Source organism: Dipodomys ordii, unplaced genomic scaffold (genome assembly GCF_000151885.1).
Source record: "Dipodomys ordii isolate 6190 unplaced genomic scaffold, Dord_2.0 Scaffold18, whole genome shotgun sequence".
Lineage (NCBI taxonomy): Eukaryota > Metazoa > Chordata > Mammalia > Rodentia > Heteromyidae > Dipodomys > Dipodomys ordii.
In genome coordinates this window covers 12553291-12575541 of record NW_012267234.1, presented here as the reverse complement: position 1 = coordinate 12575541, position 22251 = coordinate 12553291, and the positions used below count along the sequence as shown (strand labels likewise).

Sequence of the window (22251 nt, the reverse complement as noted above, 5' to 3'; positions counted from 1 at the left end):
TTATTTTCCATTTGTTTGTTTCTGATATATAGGAATACAATAGATTTTTTTTTGTTTTTTTTGGGTCTGGTCATGGGGCCTGAACTCTGGGCCTGGGCGCTGTCCCTCAGCATTTCAGCTCAAGGCTAGCACTCTACCACTTGAGCCACAGCGCCACTTCCGGCTTTTTTCTTTTTGCGTATGTGGTGCTGAGGAATCGAACCCAGGATCTCAGGCATGCAAGGCAAGCGCTCTACCACTGAGCTACCTTCCCAGCCCCAGGAATACAATAGATTTTTGTCAATTGACCTTGTCTCTAAATTCACTCCTTAGTTTGTAGATGCTTTTCTATATACACAATTATAGAAATATTCTGTGCTGTTGTAGATAAAGCATTTTTCAGGTTGGTTCTTTTTTTAATCTTCACCTCTCTCACCCAATGTCTTTTCCGCTTGGCTTCATCAAATGCTATCAGTAGCACTACTTAGGAATATAAAGACTGTAGCCAGTATGGATAATTCTCATTTTCCACTACAGATCTCTCTCAGCCTTGTCCGCTTATCATACTGGCTTGATTGCTCCAATGAAGATCCGCACAGAGGCCCCTGGGAACCTCCGTTTGTATAGTGGGAGCCCTACCCGCAGTGAGAAAGAGCAGGTCTCCATCAGCTCTTTCTACTACAAGGAGCGGGTAAGTGCCAGTGCCAGTACTTTTGATTTCTTACCCCTTCTAGATTTTTGTTCTTGTCCTGCCTGCCTGCCAGTAACTACATTAGTAAGCCTTTTGTAGTCTCTTTCAAAATTAAGCCATTGCTTTCTTCCTTTCAGTTAGTTTTAAGCACTAAATTGTGCATGGGAAGAGGGGTTAGTTCTTATAGTCCATATCCTTCATTTCCTGTGTAACCTTGTAATTCCCATGTATTGAGTTGATTGCTATATTTTAGGTAGAATAATTTATCTTCAGATGTGCCTTGGTGTTCTGATGTTTGCCAAAAAATGAAAGGATGCTTTTGAAGACTTGAGATCTGGATGTATTTGGAACTTGATAGTTGTGAGAGTTGTGAAGTTTATTTCTAAAAGATTTTCTCTTTTTACTAAGCCTACACTTAAGTACTCATTTGGATGAATCAGTTTATATGAAAATCTCCTGAACTTGTCTTTATGTTACAGGGTTCTTAGGAATTCATTGTCCCTAAGAATTCAGTTCAGGAATTTATTGTCCTAAAGAAGTTATCATTAAGCAGGTAGACACTTTTTTTTTTTTTTTGGTCGGTTGTGGGGCCTGACCTCTGGGCCTACATGCTGTCCCTCAGCCCTTCAGCTCAAGGCTAGCACTCTACCACTTGACCCACAGCACTACTTCCAGCTTATGTGGTGCTGAGGAATCGAACCCAGGGCCTCATGCATGCAAGGCAAGCGCTCTACCACTGAGCCACCTTCCCAGCCCTAAGCTGGTAGACACTTTTGGGAATGGCAATGTAGACATAACTGATAGAGTGCAGGAATAATGGGAATCTCCCATCTTGCCAGCTTGAGAATCTGATCTAAACATGTTATAACTGATAGGTTTTAAATAGTTCCCACTTAGTCTTTGGCAGTTCTTTATTCTTCTTACCCCCTAAGTGGACTGATTGGAATTAAAATTTATTTTTAATTGAATTATTTTAAATAACCATTTCACTCAAGTATTGGAGGTGTCTTTACTTCGACTGCAAATAGTGTTTACCTTTGGCTTACACTGATAACTGACCAGCTCTGACTTGGTCTTATCTTGGGACTGAATGTGACCAAAATGAAGGACAGCAAATGGTATTTGGGACTGGACCAGCCTTAGGCAAAGCCATTCCATTAAGAAGGGAAAATGACTTTCTGTTGCTTCCTGGTCTCCTTCCATAGTCCCTTGCCTTGTATCTCTGATGGAGTTTTGCCCCATTGGCTGCCAAGGACATCCTTGGGACACATACCAAACTATATTCCTCCCAAGTCTTCTATGTTCAAATTATTAGCTCTTTTGTCTTTTTCTTTTCTTTCCTTCCCCCCCCCCCAAGTCCTGGGGCTTGAACTCTGGGCCTGGGCACTGTCCTTGAGCTTCTTTTTTTGTTCAAGGTTAGCACTCTACCACTTGAGCCACAGTGCCAATTCTGGCTTTTTTTGTTGTTGTTGTTGGTTATGGGACTTGAACTCTGGGTCTGGGCACTTCCCTCAGCTCATCAGCTCAAGGTGAGTGCTCTACCACTTGAGCCATAGAGCCACTTCCAGTTTTCTGGTGGTTAATTGGAGATAAGAGTCTCATGGATTTTCCTGCCCAGCTTGGCTTTGAACTGCGATCCTCAAATCTCAGCTCCTGAGTAGCAAGGATTCCAAGCATGAGCCACCAGCACTGGCTACTTCTGTTTTTTTCTATTTGTTTGGTACTGAGGACTCAAACCCAGGGCTTCATGCATGCTAGGCAAGCACTCTGCCACTAAGCCACATTCTCAGCCCATTTTTTGTTTCTTTTTTTTTTTTTTTTGGCCAGTCCTGGGGCTTGAACTCAGGGCCTGAGTACTGTTCCTGAGCTTCTTTTGCTCAAGGCTAGTACTCTACCACTTGCCACAGTGCCACTTCTGGCTTTTTCTGTTTATATGGTTCTGAGGAATTGAACTCAGGGCTTCATGCATGCTAGGCAAGCACTCTGCCACTAAGCCATATTCCAAGCCCTCTTTTGTCTTTTTCTACAGGCTAGCAAGTAACCAGACAGATGATTTTATATTAGTGGGAACTAAGGCATTTGTGGCCTAACTCAAATAAAATCATAGTTGCATAAATGTGAGAATTTCCTTTAGCATCTGGGCCACGTTGAGGAGATGTTTAAGTCAGAGGCAATTCTGAATACTCATTCCATTTATAGCCTATCCTTTGCATGCTTGGGCTCAGATGGGACAGAGTAGGTTGACCAGCACTTTTGATAATGTGGTCATGTAAATAAAGCCTGTCTGTAGAAAAAGTAACTCCAGTTTGAAGATGGAATGATGTCTCCTAATGCAAAAGCAATGGGGAAACCTACATTCATTATTTGTGATGGTCCAACCCCTTTTACTAGCAATATAATCATCATAATAAGGCACTAGGAGAACTTGGCTAATTAACTGCTAGCACATGGTATCTGCTCAAGCATGGAAGATGGAATGTAATATTTCAGTTTGGGATGGTTACTACTACACTGCTTCTCCTCAGAAAACGGGCTATTTTAGTATCCTAGTCTGACATAGGAAGTGGTCTTTTAAGTTTTATTTTAAATACATTATACTCTCATATGAAAATTCTATACTGATGTATAACATATGTAGTTTTCAAATCATTAGCATATGGTTCAGTGAATTAACAGTCTCCCAGGTCAAGACCTAGAACATTGCAAGACTCTCACAAGCCCTGGGGGAAGGAAGACACATTTTAATGGATGACATATAATAATCATTAGGTTTTCATATGAAATTACTGATAATTGACTTTCATCTAAAAGTTTCATGTGTTTTTGTGTATTAGCTTCAAAAAATAAAAGGGAATAAGTTAATTTGTGATGAACTTGAATAAACGTATCTCCTTGAAGCTTGTTCATTTAAATACTGCCATTAATATCATACACAGGCTGCCTTATCTTTCTCATAGAGCACAATACCCCTTGACTATTTTTGAGCCCTTGAGAGTCTAGTTTCACTTGTCAGATGATATCACCTTATTACTTTTCATCTGGAAATGTTTCCAGCTTAAATGTTTTGGTGCCCCAGTTTTTTTCCTACATATTTTCATTCCCTTTTAGATCTCTTCCCATGAGAGGTTTAAATGAGGAAGAATGTAGTAGAATGTGCCAGCATAAAGCCTTTCAATGAAGGAATTACAGGATAGTTTTTTGAGATTACAGAACATCTTTATAGATCTGTTAGGTGACTATTCTTTGTTTTTCTTGTGCCTTTAACCTGTCTACTTAGGTCAAATTGTTATATTTACCCAATGTTCTCCAGATAGAATTCCGAAGTTTGCTCCTAAAATTTTGAATATGCAAGAGACCTCAAAACCTACCAAATCTCATAGAAGTAAAAAAGCATAGAGATGCTAACACTAATGAATTTGGAAATACATCAACTACTAATAGCTGATGAAGCATCATTTATTCCTAGGATAAACCAGCATTCCCAGAACTTATAAAAATTAGGCATTGCCCTTAAAAAAAGATCTCATCTTTGCTTTAGTTTATGTTAATTATTAAAAGAGCAAATAAAAGAGCAAATAACTGGTGAGATCTTTAAGTTTAGTAGAATCACATCTGATCTCCATAATCAGTGGGGTATGTTTCCAGTTCCATGCTCAGATGCTCTTGCTGTTAGCAAGGGGACACTCAACATTCTTCCTCAGCTCAGCTCTCTTCTCCCCTCCCCTCAATTCTCCAGGATTCCCTCTCTACCCCCGACCCTGCATTGCTCTGAAAATAGTCGTTCAGTCCCAGTGTCAAAATACCAGATTCCCTCATTGCCCCTGCCATTCACACATAGGATGTTGAGTCCAATAAAGAACTTACTTCCCTTTAGGAGTGAGAGAACACACTCTCAGTACATGTGAAGCGAAAAAGAGAGAGTGTCTTTGCCTATTCTTTTGCTTGCACCATGATATTAGACCTGTTCGAGTCAGAACTGTGTGGCAGCATCCTGTTATATCCTGGAAGATGACTAAAGAACAATGAACTGGAAGCTGGTCCTGGTGTGTGATAGGTTGGGGGAGGAAAGGGAGTCCAAACATTACTATGCTGCAGTTTAGGTTTTCCAGTCATTTCATTCCCCTTTTGTAACATATATATAAATATATTTTAATCCATCAAATGTGAGGAAAGCTTTCATTTTATTCTCTATTTTTCCCCTTTTAATTTTCTTGGTGTTTTTCTTCCCTCTTCCTGGGTGTAACGTTTTCACGCACAGATGTCTCCTCGCTCTGCCCGGCGACGTTGGTCCATACAAGCAATTAACGACTTCCCGGTACTGTGCGCTGTGCAAATGCTCTCCTTAACTAATCCTGTCTCTACCCAAAGGCCCAAGAATAAAATGCCACCTGCCTGGCTTTGAGGAACCCGAAATGACAGGCTGGCTGGTTTTCAGGACCAGCAACAAAAAAAGTTTTGCTTTGTAGTCATGGTGTTTCAAGTGGGTAAACATGGTTGAGGGTCATGAATGGCTTTCTTTACAAATGAAACTAAATATTGGGTTCTTGGAAGAAATCCTGATTAAATGACTTTTAGTTCACCTGATTTCACTTGGAGCACTTGGATAATTCCCATGGTGCTTTTAAAAGCTTACCTGTGGCATGGTGGGGAGCAGAGGAAGATATAAGAGGTTTCCACCATTTAGTCTCTATGTTGATTGTCTTGGTTTAGTTCAGAAAGAAAAGTGCCCACCTGCTTCATTGGCATGATACATGGGAAGTTTCTGGAACAAATATTTTCATTATCATCAATATTTTTGTATTGATACCAAAGCATCCGCTATGGGATATCCCTTCTTCCTTCCTTTCTTTTCCTAATTCATTCCTATTGGCTACCTTCCCTCTTCTGTCTTCCTCTCCCATCCCTTTCATGTTTCAGTAGAGCCAAGATGACCTCAAGGCAGCCTTGATGCTTTGTAAATTGTGTTGGACATTAAAAAAAAAGTCTAGAGGCTTTGCACTGTATAGGTTTTGCATTCAAACTTAGTTGAATTCAGGAGCCCTCATTATGAGCATGAACCACTGCTGCCAACAGCTTGCAGGTGGAACCACCAATTTGGCCACCTTCCCTCAAAATGCTGCCTCCAGCCAGTCCAACTGTTGAATTTCTTCTGATTTTCCAGAAGCCTCTGTTTTTGCAGCTCTTTAAATGGGAACTCATTTTGACTCACTGCCCACTGCTGATTATGCATTGTTGATGGGGTTGCTGCAAAGCAGTTGGTGGCTTATTCTTGGGCTGGTTTTACATTTAACCCATTTACTGGCATCGATGTTGCCTCCGATTGTAGCAGTAACACTGGTGGTGCAGTTGTGAGCTGGATATTGGTTGTCATTCAGTGCCTCCCTTTCTCCTTCCTGCCCATCTTCCCTGTCCTTTTTGCCATAACCCATGAGCACCTTCCTGGGATGTTCAGGGGGTTATCTTGGAGCTCGTCATGTAATAATTTGTCTGTCTTGCTTTGCCTCTCTTCCTTTAGTCCCTTTTCTTGAAATCTATGGGGAAAGAACATTTTTCTGGTGATGGAGCATTGTAAAGACCTGAGGGAAATGTAGCCTTTTGCCTTCTTGAAGTACCAATTTTACTGCACAGAAAATTATCCACACAAAAGCCTGTCAGAGTGGGACTGAAGCAATGCAAGAAGATTAGGGCTTTTAGATCAGGGTTCCTAACCTTGACAGAGTAGCCACACCTTAGCTCTCTAAAACCAAAGGATCCCAAGAGAAATCCAGATGTTGATACCTGATAGTTGCACAGTCAAGAGAGACTCCCCAAATGGCCTGCAAGATATTAAAGAAAAATCAGTCTTAAGGGAAATGCAGATGGACCAGAAATGCTTTTTATTATTACCAGATCTTAGGGGAACCCCCCCCCGAAAAATTGTCGAACTTTTGGTTAGGGAGCAGCTGGGATCTAAGGCCACAACTAACATCTGATTTGAAAGGTAGTATATTTTCATTTAGGTAGTTTTGTTATATTTCAATCTCTATAATAATTGGTCATTAGATGGGATTATGGATTAACCCTGTAGCTTGAAGGGGAAATGCTTCATATTTAAACCAACAAACAATTTTTTTAAACCCAACACTGATTTGTAGCCTCTTAAGGATTTTTGACAATATTTTGCAGTTATTTTATACTACACTAAGATGAGAGAGAAGAGAGAGATTGAAATAAGAAGGAAAATAAATTGAAACAAAAGGAAATTGAAACCCCATTGTATAACTACTTTAAGAGAAAGGAAGAGAGAGAGAGAGAACTACTTTAAGAGAAAGGAAGAGAGAGAGAGAAAGACGATTGGTACTGTCCCATAATTGCTTTCACAATGTAACTTTTGGCAGCTAGAGTTAGAGTGATCTCATGTTGCAGAATCTCCTGTAGGCTCAGAGGCAGCTGAGTGAGGTTCCATATAACCCCTCTCTCTCTGTCTCTGGCTCTCTCTGGCTCTCTCTCTCTGGCTCTCTCTCTCTCTCTCTCTCTCTCTCTCTCTCTCTCTCCCTCTGTCTCTCTCTCTCTCTGTCTCTCTCTCTCTCTCTGCCCCCCTCCTCGTGCTGGTACTAGGACTTGAAAGTAAACCTTGCTTTCTTGTTTAGTTTTGTTGCTCATGGCTGATGCTTTACCACTTGAGCTGTTTAGAACTTTAAAAAAAAATTTTTAAATTGTTATTATAAAGGTGACGTACAGAACCGTTACAGTTATGTCAGGCAAAAAATGCATTTCCTTTAGGACAATGTCACCCCTTCCCTCCCTCTACTTTATAACTTTTTGCTGGTTAATTGAAATAGAGTCTCCTGGATTGTCTGCTCATACTGGGTTTGAACCATGATACTCAGATCTCAGCCTCATGAGTAGCTAGGACTTACAGGCATGAGTCACCAATGTCCAACCATAGAGCATTCCTTATACATTCAGTACAGACTAGACAGAAACTCCTAGAAGCCCAGTGTTTCAAGAAGTCCAAAATACAGACTATGATTTTCATAATTCAGTGAAGAATAACTTTAAAACATTGCCAAAGACCACTGTCCACATTTTCATCCAATATTTATTGGCAACTCACATTGATTTATTTCTACTGATCTCTGCAAATGGTGGAAGAATCTTAAGACATCTTTTTGGATTCTTGAGTTTTCTTCCGTCTGAATGTGCCTGATCTTCACAAATATACAGGAGGAAACTAAACACACATGTGTGAGTTACATACTCTCAAACATAGCCTGAAAGTAGTGTTAGACTGAAGCAGGCTTGCCCCAAGGAAAGCCACGTGGCTGTAGCTCTGCTGATCATCAGCAAAGAGCCAGAAAGTAACTGAAAAAGTGAATAATTTCTGGAGAATGATTTGGTGGAGGTAGACATCACTAGAATCTCCTTATGTGCAGAAATGGATCTGTTTAAAATGGATCAAACTAACAGAGAGACTTAATTTTTTCTTAATTGAAAACCACATAAAGTTCTGAAAAGCAAGTTAACAAAAATGGGTTTTGTAGCTTGTTCAGATCTGAGCTCTTTCTGACTGTAACCTTGAATAAGCTTCAGGTCCCTCTTAGGAAACATGAAAGTACTTCAGGGTCTCACAACTGCAGCCCCAACTACCAGCCCCAAGTGGGCCATCCAAACAAGAGATGATACGATTCTAACAGCCACAGACAGAACTCTAAATCCTAAGCCAAATATTTATATACTTGGACCTGTTTCATTGTGAATTTCCAAATCAGCTACTTGCAAATGAGCACTTCTGGCATATGAGCTTTCATATAATAAATAATGGGTTTTTAGTTAGTCTTAACTTAAAATTCAGGCAATTATGGCTCTTTCCATTGTGTTCTAAAAGCTAGTAGCCCCCCCCATTGTTCATGAATCTCCATTTGTTTCAGATGTATAGTTTAATGAGCTGCCATGAGTTGCTCCCTTATTCACTGATTTTCATTTTCTCTTCGTAATAAAGAGCCACAGTGACTTCTGGGAACAGTATCTTGAAGAAGACTTCCAGAAAACTAAATTAGATGGATTGTATTTTATTCCATTTAGAATCTTTTTAATGTAGATCATTAGTTTTTCAATCTAGTACCATAAATCTCAGTTGAGATGGTCAGTGACACTGTTCACTGTCATCGTAGGGTAGTTGTACTCTAATTCACACTCCCTAACCTAGCTCGTGCACAGTGCATGTATGACTACATCTGTCTAATATCAGTTAACACTACTTGGCTCCCGCCCATTCTGACGAGCTGTTTTTTCTTTAACATGTCCTCCCCTTACATGGACCCAGTCAGGATGTTTGTAGATAAAAGGATAGTATTTTTTGTTTACTTGATTTTGTGCCAGTCCTGGGGCTTGAACTCAGAGCCTAGGATCCATCCCTGACCACCTTTTTGCTCAAGGCTACCACTCTCCACTTGACCCACATATCTACTTCTGGCTTTTTTGGTAATTTAGTGGAGATATGAGTCTTACAAATAGACTTTCCTGCCAGGTTCTGGTGGCTCATGTCTGTAATCCTAGCTGCTCAAGAGGCTAAGATCTGAGGATACTGGTTAAGTCCATGAGACTCTTATCTCCAATTAACCACCAGAAAACAGGAAGTGGTGCTGTGGCTCGTGTTAGAGTCTTGCCTTGAGCTGAAGAGCTGAGGGACGGAGCCCAGGCCCAGAGTTCAAGCCCCATGACAGATAAAAAAAACAAAACAAAAAAAGAACAGACTTTTCTGCCTGGGCTAGCTTTGAACTGTGATCTTCAGATCTCAGCCTCCTTAGTACCTAGGATGAAAGGCATGATCCCCCCTGTGCCTGGCAAAAGGATAGTGAACATGCACATAATTCTTCTTTAGTAAAGAATCAGGACTGTCATTTTAGCTCTCAGGAAGCTGAGGTGGATGAATATAGGGAGTTTGAGGCTATACAGTGAGTTCAAGGCCAGCCAGTGAGACTGACCTTGGAAAATATATAACAGGAGCATGCAGAAGATTGAAGAGTTCCCCCTAATAATAGATTACCCTTCCCCTTGTATTGAAGAATTAGGACCCATAGCATAGACAAGTAGTAAGTAGCAGTGGAACTGCTTCATAAGATCAAATAGGTTACAGTCCATATTGTTGGTGCAGCATATGCACTTATAAATTATGATAAATCATTCACAGATACTTTGGCTAAACTTCTTCATTTACTGGCCTGGAACTAAATTCAGGTATCCTGCATTTAGTAAATACTGAGATATATACCAAATCTCTAGAAAGTTACATGCACTGGATGCCCTTGGGATTAGATAAGATATTGTGGTCAGAAATGCCTGGATTTTTTTGGTCCAGTCATGGGGCTTGAACTCTGGGCCTGGGCACTGTCCCTCAGCTCTTCAGCTCAAGGCTAGCACTCTACCACTTGAGCCATAGCGCCATTTCCGGCTTTTTTCTTTTTGCTTATGTGATGCTGGGAATCGAACCCAGGGCCTCAGCCATGCAAGGCAAGCACTCTACCACTGAGCCACCTACCCAGCCCAGAAATGCCTGGATTTTTACACCTAAAATAATTCACAGGAGCGTAGTTATGTGAAAATCACATGTAGAAAATAAATTTGCCCATGAGTAATCTGAATAATGAGCTAATTTAGGTTCCTGAGGGTTTACATACACACATATATTGTTAGGTTGCCCTTCCCAGTCTTTGCAGTTTACACCCATGTGTTTTTCTTACTGTACCCTCATTGACTTTCTGGTATTGGCCAACAGGATCCATTGTTAGTCACAAGTTATTATTGAGAAGGGGGGAAAAAAGGTGACTATCATGAGATTAAATCACCAGCAAATGATTAAACTTTCCCAGAGTCATACTGAACCAGTATATGTGGTAATAAGACCTTGGTTTGGCTGGACACCAGTGGCTGGCACCTGTAATCCTAGCTACTCAGGAGGCTGAGATCTGAGGATCATGGTTCAAAGCCAGCTCAGGCAGGAAAGTCCATGAGACTCTTATCTCCAATAAACCACTAGAAAACTGAAGTGGTGCTGTGGCTCAAGCGGTAGAGTGCTCGCCTTGAGTTGAAGAGCGCAAGGACAGAGGCCAAGCCCAGAGATCAAGCCCCACAAATGACCAAAAAAAAAGAAAGAAAAATTGGGAGTGGTGCTGTAGCTCAAGTGGTAGAGTGCTTGCCTTGAGCTGAAGAGCGCAGGGACAGTGCCCAAGCCCAGAGTTCAAGCCCCATGACTGACCAAAAAAAAAATGACCTTGGTTTTCTGACTCCAAACTGTAGCTCCTTTTCACCTGCTCCTTATACCTGGCTTGTTAGTTTCCTTAGCTGAGTCATCTTGGTTAACCCTTTTAACTTTTGGAAATAAAATAGAATATTTGCTCCATTGGCTGGTTGCCATTTTGAAGGTAGCAGAGTCTGGTAATTCTCATTTTCTAGAACATTTCCCATTTTACATGCATAGATTCCTCATATAGATAGCTACTTACAGTGACAGATCTGGGGAACTGGCTATGTTCATGCTCGCCATGTCCATTACCCAATCCCCTGACTTGAATATCTTAGACCTTTTGAAGAGATCAATGTGTAGAAATAATTCAGGTCTTCTAGAAAAGAGTAGAAACTCTCCTAGAGCTTCCAGGCTCCTCTTCCTCCATAGATTAACGTTGGCAGAGCCTGTGCCGGTGTGTCTGAACTAAATATCCCACAGATCCTGGTCAAACTGTCTGAGAAGAGAAAACTGGTTTCAGGCAAGACCTTTGAACCTAGTACTAAACTCCAACCTTAAAATTGGTTCTTCTCCCACATTTTGGGAGTCTTTACTAACTCCTTGAACTGCTATTTTAAAATTAATTAATTAATTCTGGCTTCCTAGTTTCCATTTTTGAACACCTGCAGAATGTATGTAGCCCTGCCACGGGTGCCTGTCTTTCTGTTAGGATTTTGGATCAAGAGCTCAGTGTCCTTTGTCATCCTTTTATTTCCTATTGATGCTGATTCATGTAATTGTGGGCATGATGTAATTTACAGTTTCTGCAAATGACCAATGACCCAAATATGCTGTTGTGCTCTGCAACTGTATGTTTCTGCTTTTCCAAGTCCTATTGGTTATATCTTGCCATCTTCTCCCTAGAAATCAAGGAGGTGGAAGAGTAAGCGTGAGGGCTCAGACTCCGGCAATCGGCCCATCAAAGCTGCCGGGAAGGTCATCATCCAGGATGTTTCTTGCCTTCTTCCTGTTCACAAATCACTGGGAGAATTGTACATGTAAGTTCAAGATTTCAGGTATGCTGTGCTTATCACTTTGACAAATCGTGTGTGTGTGTGTGTGTGTGTGTGTATTTAAAAGCTTTGGAAGTTGTCTTCAAAAGCAATTTTAGGAGAAGCTCAGTATATTAGCCTTCTGTTGTATAGCATATTACCACAAACTCAGCAGCTTCAGGTAGTATACATGTATTGCCTTGCAGTTGTCATAGGTCAGGAGTCTGGGCCTGGCTTTGCTGGGCTGTTGCTCAGAGTCTCGCCCAGCTAAAATCCTGTAGGCCCCATAATGATCTACTCTGATGTTCAAGGTCTTTGTGCAGGTTCATTCAGTTATTAACAGAATTCAAATCCTTCTGGACTAAAGAACACTTAAGTGAATTTTATCTTCTTTAACACTAGTATAGTGGCTCACTTAGCCGTTAGCTTTTTTTTTTTGTCAGTCCTGGGGCTTGCACTTAGGGCCTGGGCACTGTCCCTAAGCTGCTTTTGTTCAAGTCTAGTGCTCTACCACTTGAGTACCATTACTGGCTTTTTCTGTTTATGTGGTACAGAGGAATTGAACCTAGGGCTTTGTGCATGCTAGGCAAGCACTCTACCACTAAGCCACATTCCCAGCGCCCTCCCCCTGCCCCCATTACCTCTTTTAAGGCCCTACCTAATTAGATCAGGCCCACTCATGGTAATCTGACTCTTGACAGAGTCTAGGACTTAGTAACATAATCCAGTGGTGATATTCCATTAGTGCTGCCCATATTCAAAAGGAAGAGATTATTCTATGTGTGTACAGCAGGGGGCAGGAGTCTTTGGGGACTTCCCTAGCATTCTGCTCCTGCACTCAATATAGAAAGCAGATAAAAGCAGAGCTACTTTGACTGAAGGGAAGTGGGAGGTGAGTGATCAGTCTGCAGAGGCCAACCTGTGGTTCCTTCTTGAGCTTCAACACTTAACAAATGTCTTTTCTGTAGCACACATACAGCATAATATCCAATGTACAAATTACAGTGTTGTACCTATTTAAATCCCATAAGCCTTGGGAACTCCACAGAAAAGCTAGTTGGTGAATTAGTGTTTGAGGACAGCTTCTTTTCATCACTTCAAAGCTGTTAACAATTTTACCTTCCCCTAACAAGAACTCACAGCTCAATGAACATCAGCTCCAGTTTACTTCTTCCCTACCCCATCAGATAGAAGGGAGCTTCACGCCAACATAAAGTTAAACATCTTGAGTGACACCCAAGGGAAAGTTCCTACTCTGTTAAGCCAGGAGACATAGTCTATTAAATCTAGGAAGTTAGACTAGAAAGTAACTTTTTTATTCTTAAATTTTTTTTTTCCAGATTGAATGTGAATGATATTCAGGAAACATGCCAGAAGAATGCCACTTCAGCCATGCTTGTTGGAAGGAAGGATCTTGTCCAGGTATTAAAAATCCTTATTGGTGGAACTTGTTTTGTTTTTGTTTTTTGGTCAGTTGTGGGGCTTGAACTCCGGGCGCTGTCCCTCGGCTCTTTAACTCTAGTGCTATACCATTTGAGCCACAGTGCCACTTCCAGTTTTCTGAGTAGCTTATTGGAGATAAGAGTCTTAAGGCTGTCCAAGTGAACAGGGATATTCAAATCTCAGACTCCTGAGTAGCTAGGAATGCAGACATAAGCCACCTGTGCCTGGCTGAACTTAAATTTTTTTTTTATTGTAAAGATGCTATACAGAGGGGTTACAGTTACATGAGTAAGGTAATGAGTACATTTCTTATCGAGCATTGTCACCCCCTTCTTTGTTTTTCTCCTACTATCCCTTCCCTCCCTCACCTTCCTCTCTCTCTTCCCCCCACCCTGAAGTTTTAAAATTCATTTCCAACATAGGGTCTTGTGAGTCTCATTGTTGCAGTGGGTCATCCTGAACTTGGATTTTTTTTTTTTTGGTCAGTTGTGGAGCCTGAACTTTGGGTCTGGGCGCTCTACCACTTGAGCCACAGTACCACTTCCAGCTTTTTCTGCTTATGTAGTGCTAAGAAATCAAACCCAGGGCCTCATGCATACAAGGCAAGCACTCTAGCACTGAGCACCTTCCCAGCCCCTAAACTTGAAATTTTTGGCAGCAGATTTTCATTTGATAGTTGTAGGTTAGTGGCTCCTATTTTCCAGTTCTTTTCCTTTTTTTTTTTTTTTGAATCAATTTTTTTAGGGCTATAGCAGCTTCTTAAATCCCCTAGATGTTTTTCTTACTAGTGCTCAGTTGGGGAGACCCTAAAGAATTTACTGAATATTTTAACTTCATCTCTTTTCTTTTCCAATACTATACTGAGTATTGCATACCTAAATTTGGGCATCTATGTCTTTACCATTTTTGCCCTCAAATCCTTTTTTCTTTTTCTTTAAAATAACTTTATTGTTGTTGTTGTTTGTTTGTTTTGTCGGTCATGGGACTTAAACTCTGGGCCTTGGTGCTGTCCTCAGCTCTTCAGCTCAAGGCTAGTGCTCTACCATTGAGCCACAGTTCTAGCATTTGAGCCGTAGTGCCACTCTGGTTTTCTGAGTGGTTTATTGGAAATAAGAGTCTCATGGCTGGGCTGGCTTTGAACCAGGAGCCTCAGATCTCCTTCCTGAGTAGCTAGGATTACAGGCATAAGCCACCTGGTCCCGGCTTGTTTGTTTTTGTTGTTGTGGGACTGGAACTCAGGGCTTGTCTGCCTTCCTATCCTTCTCAGCTACATGTACCCATTAATTTACTTTCTGTCTCAATTGTACCCTGATTCTTTATTGTGAAAATTAGGATGAGAAATGCAAATTACTAGTGCTTGTCCTATCAGCTCAATATTCTTCCTTATCACTCTCCAAATGAGTCAATTCTAAGCCCTTTTCTTGATTTTTATTGATTTAAAAAGTCCCTGGGGGCTGGGAAGGTGGCTCAGTGGTAGAGCGCTTGCCTTGCATGCCTGAGGCCCTGGGTTCGACTCCTCAGCACCACATAAGCAAAAAGAAAAAAGCTGGAAGTGGCGCTATGGCTCAAGTGGTAGAGCACTAGCCTTGAGCTGAAGAGCTGAGGGACAGTGCCCAGGCCCAGAGTTCAGGCCCCACAACTGGACCCCCCCCCCAAAAAAAAAAGTCCCTGGGTTTCCATTTATATTCTAATAAATACCATCAAGTCTCAGCTTGAAAGCCTTTTAAGAGAAATTTAGTTATGGGTTTAATCTACTTCTGTAAAGCAACAGCTGCCTTGATTTTATGAACAATAAGAAGTCAACATGGTATAGTTGAAATCATAGGATTTATAACAGGAGGCTTGGGTCTAGCTTGGCTTTGTACCAGAGTAAACTCAGGCAGGTTATCCCTGATTCTTAGCCTTTGAGTGTGTTTGTAAAGTGAGAACTTGAAGAATAATTTCCTCACAGAGTTGGTGAGAAGATTAGTGAGTGCTGTATACTGAGGCCATGATTTTCATGTTCTGAAAAAACATGCAGCAAAAAGTATTTCTCAATTCATTCATTTTTATGCTGAACTCAGAGCCTAGTCACTGTCCCTTTTTTGTTCAAACTAGTGCTTTATTACTTGAGCCACAGCTCTATTTCCAGCTGTTTTGGTAGTTTAGTGGAGATAAAAGAGTCTCACAGACTTTCCTGCCCAAGCAGGAAAGTTTTTTGAATCCCAATCTTCAGATCTCAGCCTCCTGAGTAGTTAAGATTGTAAGCCTTCAGTGCCCTTCTGATTCTTAATTTTTCTTCAGTATTTTTCTGGTGCTGTGACTCAAGTGGTAAAACACTTGCCTTGAGCTGAAGAGCTGAGGGACAGCGCCCAGGCCCAGAGTTCAAGTCCCATGACCAACAACAACAACAACAAAAAGGACAGTTAAATCAGTAACAAAGCTTTAATATTTTTTTATGTCCCTGTTGAAGATGCTGTGTTTACTACTTTGTAATAGCTGAAGGAATAAATGTAAAGTGTCATTCTGCTGAAGGCATTTAGGAAATCTGTATTTTGAAATAGCAAAGCCATGTTGTTAGCCAGGGTAGAAAATCTGTTTTTTCCTAGGAAGTCACTGATGTCTTTTAGCAACTAGTCAGGTGGTCCTTGTGTGTAATATTGGTGCCCGGACTGACTGCATGTCTCATGTTTTTCTTTTTGTCAGCATTTTTGTTTATTCCTTCCTTTTAAATTATAAACTTTTTTTTTTTTATCAGTGTGGGGCTTGAACTCTGGGCCTGAGCACTGTCCCTCAGCTCTTCAGCTCAAGGCTAGTGCTTTACCACTTGAGCTGCAGTGCCACTTAAATTATAAACTTTTTTGTTGTTGTTGTTCCTGGGGCTTGAATGCAGGGCCCAGGCTCTGTCCTTGAGCTCTTTTTTGAACCACTGCTCTACTTCCAATTTTCTGGTGGTTAATTGGAGATAAGAGTCTCATGGACTTTCCTGCCTGGGCTGGCCCTGAACCACAATCCTTAGATCTCAGCCTCTTGAATAACTAGGATTGCTGGTATGAACCACCAATGCCTGATTGAATTATAAACTTTCTTAGTCAAAGTTTATGCCTTTGTCCTTTTGTACTTCTCATAGTCTAGAGTAGTCTTTACTAGTTGATGGGTAGACAATGATGTGTTGCTACAAGTGAAAGATTTTTTCCCCCAAAAGTACTATTTAGTTTTTAGAAGCATTAAGGGAATGGGGACTTTGTTATGACAATGTGTATATAACTTATGGCTTGGATTTATTAGATGCTTAAGGGACATTGACTTTGGCTGGTGATTCCAAGTCCCAGATTCAAGTTTAGAGGTGTTTCTCAGGTTTACTCTGAACAAAAACAAAGCCAAGTCTGTCTAGTCTTGGCCTATTCTGCTACAGCTTCAGAGATTATACTAAAGGGTCCATAATGAGGGCAACAAAGACTCATTATTTGGATAAAGGAGAACATCTTTTTTTTTTGGCCAGACCTGGGGCTTAAACTCAGAGCATGGGCACTGTCCCTGAGCTTCTTTTGCTCAAGGGTAACGCTCTACTGCTTGAGCCACAGCACCACTTCTGGCTTTTTCTGTGTATATGGTGCTGAGGAATTGAACCCAGGGCTTAATGCATGCTAGGCAAGCACTCTACCACTAAGCCACATTCCCAGCCCAGGAAAACAAATCTTAAATGGGATACAGGATGTGCTTTTTTGCTCCCTGCCAATTCACTAATGAAGGATCAGAGAAAGTCACATATTAGTGTTTAAATAGTTGACCCTTTTCTCTGAGTGTGTGTGTATCTTTCTGTCTCTCTCTGTTTCTGTCTGTCTCTCCCTTTCCCCTTCCTCTCTTTCTTTCCCCTCCCCCCCCTCTTTGTTTTGGTCAGTCATAGGGCTTGAACTCTGGGCCTGGGTGCTATCCCTCAGCTCTTCAGCTTAAGGCTAGTGTTCTACCACTTGAGCCACAGTGCCACTACTGGTTTTCTGGTGCTTAATTGGAGATATGAGTCTCACAGACTTTGCTGCCTGGGCCGGCTTTGAACTGCAATCCTCAGATCTCAGCCTCCTGAGTAGCTAGGTTTACAGGCATGAGCCACGGGTGCCCGGCCTCTCATCTTTTTTTTGAGACAGATTCTTGATGGGCTGGCCTTGAACTCATAATCCCCTGCTTCACCTCAAGTACTGCTGGGATTATTTACAGGCCTTTGCCACCATTCCTGGCTTTGTTATTATTGTTATCATTGTCAGTATTACTAGTGGTATTGGGGTTAGAATTCATGGCCTTGCATTTGCTAAGCAGGTACTCTACCATTTAAGCCTGTCCCCAGGCCATTGCCTTATTAGTAAAGCTAGTGTTTCCCAAGCAATATAGTGTACACAGAGTCGCTTAAGATTTTGTTAAAATGTGAATTCTGATTCAGTAGGGCTGAATGGATCTAAAGTTTTGCACTTGGATAGGGACCTGGCTGTTACTGCCCTAGAGTGGGCAAGGCTTTAGGCTGTAGATAGAGGAAAGTGGGGATTTCTCTGTGATCCTCCCTAGTTTGAGTTTGACTCTCTCTTTTTGATCTGTCCAGGTTTGGTCACTGGCTACAGTAGCTACAGATCTTTGCCTTGGTCCGAAGTCTGACCCAGATTTGGAAACACCCTGGGCTCGCCATCCATTTGGACGACAGCTGCTGGAATCCCTGTAGGTTTTGGGAGCTAAAAGTGAGAAAAATGACTGATGTCAATTTTAGGCCTGGAAACACTTTAAATGTTACTGCCTTAGAGCAAGGTGCAAAAGCCAGAGGGATGAAGGGAAGGAGTGTGCCATTTCCTTTTAGCGCTGGCATAACTCTTGTGCAGGATACATTTTTTATAGCTCAAGGCCTTTATCTGTCATGTATAAGAAGAGTTTGAGACCCTTACGTGAGAGTCATGCTTTTGTCTGTTAAGTCACACCAGTTTATATATGTGCCTTTGAGCTCTGGAATGGTAAGTTTCTACCTGATGCTCTGGGATTGGTCTCTGGGAACAGACAGAGAATTGTGTGTTGTTCACATTCTTTCTCTCAATACCAGGATGATTTCACTATTAGGCAACTCATGAAGATAATTGTAGTTGTATTTCATTTGCTGCACTGAAATTTGGCAAGTGAAATTATGCAAAATGATTTACCACCAAGTAAGACCACTTGAATCTCCATCACACTTGAGTGTCAGGAAACTCCATTTCATTCAGGATGAAGTGTTTGCTTTCCTTAACTTTCCAGACCTGGAAAACCTGTTTGTCCTCCTGTTACCTTACCCTTAACACAGGGGCTTACAGTGCTTGTTTTGCCTACTTCATATAGGGCCTTGATAGCACAGTCAGCATAAAACAGGTACAGAATCTTAGACATTGAGTGTAGGAAAATTGAATTATTCCATCTCCAAGGAATAACACCAATCCCTAACTCACATTCTAGCATAGTGTTCTTGAAAGACTAAAGGTAAACCTATTCTTTGTCCTTCTTATGTAAATAGCTCACACTAGTAATTCTGCAGGCAGTGGCTTGTCCACGTGTTCTCTGAGCACCTCCTGTAGCTTTAGATTAAATGAGAGACATATGTGGGAACTGCACTGGGAGCTGGGAGACTGAGATCATGGACTGCTTCTCCCAGATGATGGGTTGGTCTGCCTGGTTCCTGGAGAAGCTACATTCACATGCCAGCCCCAGCATGGATACCAACCAGAAGCTTTCTAGTTGATGTCTAGGTGATTTGTAATACTCTGATACCTTTTTATTCCAAAACAAATGTTAGTACACTTAGTTAGCATAGATCAGAGCCTGAGTTACAGAAAGTCCAGTTCCTGAGGAGTTTGAGATAGGATGCAGAATCCTCCGCCATAACATGGTACTTGTCCTTCTTCCAGCCTTCCTCTTGACCTGTTTCCTCTCATCTGTATTTTCAGGTTGGCTCATTATTGCCAACTCCGGGATGTTCAGACCTTGGCTATGCTCTGCAGTGTGTTTGAAGCCCAGTCTCGGCCTCAGGGGATACCAAACCCCTTTGGGCCTTTTCCTAACCGTTCTTCTAATCTTGTGGTCTCCCACAGTCGATATGTAAGTTTGTAAGCTTTCTGGTTTGCATCTGATTTTTCCTTAGTGTAAGCTTACATGTGGAATGAGATTCTGATACCAATGTGCTCCTCCTTCCATGTAGCCCAGCTTTACCTCCTCGGGGTCCTGCTCCAGTATGTCAGACCCAGGGCTCAGCACCGGTGGCTGGAACATAGGTGGGTGTGGAAACGCTGGTGTGCACACACTGCTCGTATTAACCTTCACTTGGTCCTGACTCTCCATGGCTATCGTTGTTTCTCATTTTTCTCTCCGTTTAGTGTGATAGAGATACAACTATCAGCAAGGTCTGGCTTTACATGTTGAAAGGGCCGCTTTGTAGAAGGTCTTTATGCCTTGTTGGGTTTATCCTTAAATTCTCTCTGTCTATCTGACGGTCTGTCTCTTTGTCTGTCTCTGACTCTGTGTGTGGGTCTCTCTCTTGTGCTGGGTATAGAACTCAGGGCCTTGCGCATGCTAGGCAAGCATTGTATCATTGAGCTATCTGCACACCTCTATCTTTATTCCTGTACATGCCTCTTTCTGTTATCATCTTCTACTTATTATCATCTACTTCTTCCCAATATTATTTTTAGTATAGAGAAATGAAGCTGGGCCTGACTCCAGGGGGCTCTAAAGATCTGTTTTATGAGTAGTTATCTTTGTTTCCTGGGTTTAAATTTGTCTTTCAAAAAATGAACTTAATTTCTCTTTTTTTTTTTCAAATAGGTAGAGTCTCAGTATATTGTCCAAGCTGTATAGTGGTTATGCTATGTATGCTGTTTTATGTTCTGCTTTAATTTTATCATGAGGATTTTCTCACGATATTTAACAAGCCTTTACATAATCACTGCACAACATTCTACTATACCATGATACCATAATTTGATTCATTACTTTGTGTACTTAGTTTCCAGGTACTCCTAATTATTAATACCCATCCAAAGAAGTAAGGCTAGGAAAGAGTTCTTCGTTAGTTCCATTTCTCAGCATCTTCAGCTAATTTGTTTTTCTTTAGGGACTCAATTGGACCCATACTGTAGTAAGAGGTGTAAGAGAGGTTTCAGGTAACTTTCCACACCTTTTTGATGGCTATCTTCTCTCCTCATTTGCTTTTCTTCAGCGGGGAGAGAGACAGATCATGTATCTTCACCTTGGGGAGAGTCCTCCCCAGAAGAACTCCGCTTTGGGAGTCTCACCTACAGTGATCCTCGTGAGCGGGAACGTGACCAGCATGATAAAAATAAAAGGTAAAAACTTTCCTAGGCAAGAGAGGTATAATTCCAGAACTTGAGTCTCCAAAATCAGGACTCTTGTTTTGAGAAAGATACAATAGGTTTCATTGGCTACCAAGCTTGTTTTGTTTTAAAGGAAATAACAGGAAATCTTTGGGCTTTTACAGGCTTCTGGATCCCGCCAATACCCAGCAGTTTGATGACTTTAAGAAATGCTATGGAGAAATCCTCTATCGTTGGGGTCTGAGAGAGAAGCGAGCAGAAGTGCTGAAGTTTGTGTCCTGTCCCCCTGATCCTCACAAAGGGATCGGTGAATATGAATTTCTCTTTTCCTGTCACTCTCTGAAAGGTTGTCTATAACCCCACACTTGGAATGAAGTTTTTAGCTTCTTCTGCCACATAACAAGATTGACTTTCTGTTGTAGAAGTACTACAATATAAGGTACTCCATTCTGAGTATCTGTTTTGGACATCGTAGTCAGAGTGGATTGGAGGTAGGAGTGTTTATTCATGTATTCAACAATCCCTCTTTCACCTGATTGCTGTTGTTATACACAGAGGCTGGCTCCATCAGTGGAGCTTTGCTGGCTTACCCATTTCCTTGCCAGAGCAAGATTGCACATCTTCCCAGCCCCCCATCACATGCTCCTAGCCTTTGAGAAGATGTGTGATACCCTGTGGACTCAGTAAAAGTGATAGTTTTCACTCCTGGGCTCAAAGGGGAATCTAAAAAAGCAATGTTGAGAGCTGTAAATGTGGCTGAGGGGAATTCTGGCTTCAATTCCTTAGTATCATATAAATAGAAAAAGCCAGAAGTGGCACTGTGGTTCGATGTGGTAGAGTGCTAGCCTTGAGCAAAAAAGAAGCTCAGGAACCGTGCCTAGGCCCTGAGTTCAAATGCCAGGACTGGCAAAAAAAAAAAAAAAAGCAATGTTTGTTGAGGCTTTCTTGACAAAGCTAAATTCTTTCCTATTATACAAGCCTCATAAACATCTGGTTTATCTCAATTCCTGAAACAATCTGAACATACAGAGTCTTGGACTATTTCCCTTGCCTTCTACAGAACAATCAAGTTGGAGGAGAGTATACACTCTTGTGCCAATTTCCCCCTGTCTACCAGTTTATGAGGCTAGGCTGCGTTACAGAAATGAATTTGGCCTTCCTTTTAAAGGGGTTTGTAGATAGTTGCTTCCAGTGACCAGGAATGCATCCTAAGGGGGAGTTTGTCCAGATGGATTGGGAACTTCCCACTAACTGGAGGGAAAGAAAGAAGGGGAAAAGCTGAGTGTTGCTGGCTGACACCTGTAATCTTAACTACTCAGAAGGCTGAGATCTGAGGATCACCATTTAAAGCCAGCCAGGCAAGAAAATCTGTGAGACACTTATCTCCAATAAACCTCTTGGAAAAAGCCAGAAGTGGAGCAGGTGGTAGAGCCTTGAGCAAAAAAAGCTCAGGGACAGTGCCTAGGGCCTGAGATCAAGCCCTAGGACTAGCCAAAGAAGAAGGAGGAGGGAGGTAAGGAGGGAGAGAGGAAGAGAAAGGAAGGAAGGAAGGAAGGAAGGAAGGAAGGA

The 22251-nt window shown here is 41.6% G+C and overlaps 1 protein-coding gene across 1 annotated transcript in view; it reads left to right on the top strand.

The window, feature by feature from the left end:
* Nucleotides 1–22251, top strand: part of Wdr59 (WD repeat domain 59) — a 66278-nt gene that overhangs the window by 38871 nt on the left and 5156 nt on the right. The window contains exons 14-21 of the mRNA XM_013012689.1: nt 517–670; nt 11799–11932; nt 13267–13348; nt 17940–18052; nt 19300–19450; nt 19551–19623; nt 20568–20694; nt 20847–20989. Of these exons, the coding sequence (XP_012868143.1) occupies nt 517–670; nt 11799–11932; nt 13267–13348; nt 17940–18052; nt 19300–19450; nt 19551–19623; nt 20568–20694; nt 20847–20989 (977 nt within the window). The remainder of the gene's footprint in view (nt 1–516; nt 671–11798; nt 11933–13266; nt 13349–17939; nt 18053–19299; nt 19451–19550; nt 19624–20567; nt 20695–20846; nt 20990–22251) is intronic.